Genomic DNA, 5,953 nt, shown 5'->3' with positions numbered 1-5,953 from the left:
TTTTTTTTTTTTTTATCTCATTACACATCTGAGCAGTTGAGGGTTAAGGGCCTTGCTCAAGGGCCCAACAGTGGCAACTTTGGTGGTTGTGGGGTTTGAACCTGGGATCTTCCGAACCGTAGTCCAATGCCTTAACCACTGAGCTACCCCTGGCCCTAGAATTACAAATATATTAATATAATTACACCTCAAAATGACCCGGATAATAAAATTTTTTTTTTTAGAAAAACAAAGGAGGGTCCTCACACAATTATAACATTAGCATTATTAAAACAGGACTATCAGAGCGATGGCGATGACGGCCATGGTATCATTGATACTGATATTGTCTCAGATCAAACACAAAAGTTTAATGAATTAACTAATTATATTACAATACATTTACAATTAGGCATTTGGCAGACGCAGGAAACCAATGGAGGAAGAGGAGAAGTGAAAATATAAAGATATGCGTGCCAATATTTTTAACAGTGCTGATACTGGCTGTGAAACTTGGACAGTGCCTTTGGGTGTAAACGAGGTGAACAGATCCAGAAACACTTTTTTTTTTTCCCGTGATTGTATGATCAAGCCCCTCCTCTTTGATTTAAATATAAAAACCAAGCTGCACTCAGAGTCAGGCATAAAGAGCCGAGGACACTTCATACAGGAGACAGGAACTGGGTGAGTGTTACCGAGCAAGCACTAGATTAAATACAGGAAACCAGATTCATTATACAGGTTCTGTAACTACTGATGTGATGAAGGACAGAATATTATAAAGTCTGTGTGGGTAATTTAGACATATTTACCACCTCTGTATACATACAAGTCACATGGATGATTATTATCATTGTTGTTGAAATGTAAAAATTGCATTATTTATACCTGAATCATTTGCTTTTTTTTATATCGTGAGCCCTCATTAGTGTCAGTTACGTATATATTTATAGATTAATTAGCTATAAATAAAATGTGTTTTATTTAACCAAGCATTTACTGAACAATTTCTATAAGTAATCACAAATCTGCCATCATCATACGGAGTATCTTTCCTGTTCGTTTACATCTTCCTCTTTGCCTTTTCTGCTCTAGAAAAATAAAAAGTGCCAAAATGAGACAAACGAGTCAAAAAATCCCCTTGATTGTCGTGCTCAGCATTTTCGTCGGCTCGACACGGGAACTGGAAATTTTTAAGCCTTCCGGTACCAGGAAGCCATGCGAAGACCTGTGTGGCAAGCAAGCATACGATTACACAACGAGTGGGAAACTGTGCACAGGGACATGTGACAGGCAAGGGTCTGATTACTTCTGGTGCTCCACTAAAGATGGTTGGGATTATTGCTCAGTAACAGAGAACACGGATTACAAAGGCCATCCATGTCGAGACGACCATCCGTGTAAGAAGTACGGCAAGTCTTACACCTGGTGCTACAACAAGAAGGGCAGCTGGGGTTACTGTGGATTAGTGCACAGTGTAGAAGAACCAAAAACACTATTGCGTATAAGTTCAAAACATCGGAGCGAGTGCAGGGACGAATGTTTGTACGATGAGAAAGAGAAGTACTTTTGGTGTAACACAGATAAAGGCTGGGACTACTGCTCTCCCCTACCTGATACAACCTACAAGAACGAGCCGTGTCGGTCAGATCACAGCTGTGGCACTCATGGCTATAAATACAACTGGTGCTGGACAAATTCAGAGTATGACTACTGCGGGGTTATCAGGCCAGGGGAATGTAAATACTCTTATACTGGGAATAAAGAAAATCAGTCTAATGTTGCAATGTTATCCTGCACGGCGTCATACAGCGGAAGCAATACAGAGACCAAGTTCGACACCGAGCCAGACCCTATAGAAATAGCAGATGGCAGCCGTTGGGGAAGAGAGGTGACAAGCTTGATTGCACGATGGCATAGTGGTTACCTGACTGAGGACCCCAGTTTCCCGGTCACTACAGATAATCTGCGCATTAATCTACTGGGCGTGGTAAGGAAGGAAAATCTACAATACTATCAAGTAGAAATCCATACTAAGGCAGAGAAATCTGGAAGGAACTCCAGACTGGCCCAGGTTCTGGTACCTGTAGGAAGTTCAGTCCCGAGCAGGTATGTGCGTACAGCTTTGGCCGAGAGCTTCAGACGTCGGGCCAGGATTACTTTGGAAGTGGCAGATTACTTTGAAAGTGGATCCGTTTGAAGTTAGAGCCAGACCCCATAGAAATGGATGGAGCTCTAAAGCTAATCAATCCTGTTAGTGCTCCTTTTTGCTAATTATAATATATGTATTATGAAATTAAAAAAAGCAACAAAATATATACCTGTGATTCCACTATTTTAAAAGATGATTACCTGAACAACATTTTTGTTTAGACTTCAGATTGACATGTATGTATGTTATAAACTTGTTCATTAAGTTTTTTTTTAAATAAATATTTCTATATATTAAATATCGTTTAAGGTGTTCTTCCTTGATGAGGTTTCTTAGTAGAGATACAGTTTTGACTACATACACTACGCTACAGTAATATTACGGTTTAATGGTTTGCTTCCTGTTTGTTTGACTGTGAAGGCTAGTAGGAACATCTGCTTCACTTTGATTGCATATTGATTCTGCAGAGGGTTTTAGAGAGGGAGATGGAACAAAAAAAATGTATAAACATACAAGAACATAATTTACTAATCTGTTCCTAATATTAAATGTCATATGAACATTAAGTCTAATCAGTAATACACTCTCCTCCAGTAATCATAGAAAACATTGAAAAAGTAAGAGATTGCAATAAAGTTTAATGTAATAAAGTTTAGTAAAATACAATAAAGTGTTATTCAGTGCTGCTGTCTCACTAACTAAATACATTTGCCATGTAAACAACTGTTTACTGTTTTTTTGGTGTGAGCTAAACACACAGATATGTGCATATGGCGAGTGCTTCAGATGAGATCTTCAGACGTCGGCCAGGATTACTTCGGAAGTGACCACTTATGATTCGGATGTAGAGTAAATTCTGTCAGACCGCTACATAAAGCATTCTCCAGCACATAACAGAGGTTCTCAACGGGGTTAAGGTCTGGACCCTGTGGTGGCCAATCCATGTGAAAATTATGTCGTGCTTCCTGAACCACTCTTTGGTTTTTGGTTACTTATTTCTTGGTTGTTTCTTGGATTGTTAATAAAAGAGTCTGTGTGAGAAAACAAACCTTTGAACATAAAATTAAAGACCAAACTACTCATATTTCATGACAATAAAAAGGAAGAAAATTTTACTTGTTGTTACTTCAAATAAAATCCCATAGTATTTAAATAGTATTTAAACAGTCCTTACACATTCTTTTAGATTTTAGTCAACTAGTTAGTGTGATTTAAGTGTTTTTGTTTTTCTTCTAGGGAATGAAAAATCCTTTATCTTTTTTATTAAATAAGCATGTAATGACAATCAATTTTAGCCTAATTTTTATATTAAGGAAATCATAAGATGGCAGATGACCAACTCCCTTGAATTCTAGAGTTTATTGACATGGCAGAAATGAAAGAGAGGGGAAAAGGTACTGTTTTAAATTGTCTTCTAAAGTTTATTTAAAAGAAGGAACTCCAATGCTGGCATACAGACATATAACTTTTGGATACTCATCAGCCATGCGGCCCAGCCGAAGAGCCTGGTAGATCTGTGAATAAAGTAATTGAACACCTAAAGACTTACTGTAAAGAGAATCAAGGTAATCATCTTATCTTCTGGGTCACAGGATTTTCTTACTAACAAACATAAACATCTTTGACTATATCAATGGTTCTCAAGCATTTTCTTTCATTCCCCACTTAAGGCTTTGCAAGCCCCACTTGTCAACAAAATGATAACGAAATCGGCCAAGTTTACTATTTATTGAAATATCAATTTCTAAACCAATGAGATCAAATAACACCAAGTTCAAAACAGATAAAATACATGTGCAATTGTTATAACAGGCTTAGTTCATCACTTATCTAGAGCTTTCTTTTTTTTCTTATTAACGTGACTGGGGTGTGTTGTCGATAAGTGTCTTCCTACTTTGTTGGGTCTCATGCTGTCTGCTGCCAGCGGTTTAAGACACAAAACACACACGGGTCTCTCCTCTGTCCCCACCATCACCACCATGAATCCAACCGCAACATACAGTAGGCTTCATCATGTTTTCCTTTCGGCTGGATTTTTGGTTGATTAGGCTGATGATGCTGAATCACCTGCTTTTTTGTGGTCCATGTAACAAATGTATCCACTGACGTTATTACGCTCACAACATACAGTACGCTACTGACCCGGTTTGTGACGGCGGTAAAGTTGGTTTTATATTCGCATCTCCGAATTCAATAGCTGCGTAAATAAACCCGCGAATAAGATACCCACATATATTTCCTTTCTACATTGTCTTTAAGCTACAGCCACCTTAAATTATACATGTTTAAAAGCATAAACACCATTATTCTCTACGGCACAACGAATGATTTAGGGATCATCGCAAAAAGCCGCAAAGCAACAAAAAGTGTAGAACGATATTGATCTTCCCTTCTGTTCAGCGCCTGAAGGATCAAAAAGCTACTTTGTTACCACACTGGAAACTAGAAATGCCAGACTAGTACTGCGAATTCGGAGATGCGAATATCAAACTAACTTTACCGCCGTCACAAACAGGTGTTATGCGCTAAAATCCCCCCTGCCACGGATTGACCCCCTACATAATCTCTATCAAATATTATATTAGGACATGTATTCAAAGGTTTATTATTATAATAAAAATTTATTATTACTATTATAATTAACCCTAGGCACGTGACAGCCTTCGAGACAAATCCCCAAAATGATTATTTTATGGCACATTTATTTTGCAGGGGTTTGTCAATGTACAAATAACAAATTATTTATCACAAATTACACTAAATAAATATTGTTTGTGGTGAAAAATTACATCAAACGATTTTTATTTTAAATTGGGCAATATAAAAATATACATGTTCTATATGAAAAAATATATAATTTATATATTTTTCCCCTATACAAGATTTTTTTATATTGCTTATTTTATAATTAAATTCGTTTGTTATAATTTGTCATTTGTAAACCATAAACCTATGAATTTATGTTCTAATATATTATTTGAAAGAGATTATGTAGGGGGGGAAATCCGTGGCAGGGGGGGCATTTTAGGGCAGAACACCGGGTCAGTAGCGTACAGTGTGTGAGCATAATAACATCAATGGATACATTTGTTACATGGACCACAAAAAAGCAGGTGATTCAGCACCAACAGCCTAATCAACCAAAAAGCCAGCCGAAAGGAAAACATGCTGAAGCCTACTGTATGTTGCACTTGGATTCATGGTGGGGGCAGAGGAGAGACCCGTGTGTGTTTTGTGTCTTAAACCGCTGGCAGCAGACAGCATGAGACAAAGTAGGAAGACACTTAGAGACAACACACCCCAGTCACGTTAATAAGCCACTCAACCTCTTTGAAAGAAAGCTCTAGATAAGTGACGAAGTAAGCCTGTTATAAAAATAGCACGTAAATTTTATCTGTTTTGAACTTGGTCTTATTTGATCTTATTGGTTTAGAAATTTATATTTCGATAAATAGTAAACTTGGCCATTTTCGTTATCATTTTGTTGACAAGTGGGGCTTGAAAGTTCGCCCACCGCCTTAAGTGGGGAATGACAGAAAATGTTTGAGAACCACTGCCTTACAGCCATGACTGTCGGTATGAGGTCATAAGTAATTGGTGATCAAACATCTGTTGTGAGGACCAGAAATAAACAAGAAGAATTATTATGATAGAAGAGAGTTATTATGATTAGCTGCTGCACCTGTTTAGACTCACTGAGAGGATTGTTAAACACACTTTAGACATTCCAGTAGGTACTAAACTGAACCATCTACTACCAGGTACAGAGAATGCATCCGTTTAATTTAGTATGATGAAACAGGAATACAAGTCTTTATTGTC

At 37.5% G+C, this 5,953-nt stretch overlaps 1 protein-coding gene across 1 annotated transcript; it reads left to right on the top strand.

Annotated features, from left to right (window-relative positions):
- Positions 1 to 511: 511 nt before the first annotated feature.
- Positions 512 to 2,433, top strand: LOC128508279 (uncharacterized). The gene is made up of 2 exons (XM_053479517.1): positions 512 to 663; positions 1,075 to 2,433. Exons 1-2 carry the CDS (start codon positions 563 to 565, stop codon positions 2,177 to 2,179), a joined length of 1,206 nt encoding a protein of 401 aa, XP_053335492.1. The 5' UTR covers positions 512 to 562; the 3' UTR covers positions 2,180 to 2,433.
- Positions 2,434 to 5,953: the final 3,520 nt, after the last annotated feature.

This window comes from Clarias gariepinus, chromosome 20 (genome assembly GCF_024256425.1).
Source record: "Clarias gariepinus isolate MV-2021 ecotype Netherlands chromosome 20, CGAR_prim_01v2, whole genome shotgun sequence".
NCBI lineage: Eukaryota > Metazoa > Chordata > Actinopteri > Siluriformes > Clariidae > Clarias > Clarias gariepinus.
This window is presented reverse-complemented; position numbering and strand designations above follow the sequence as displayed.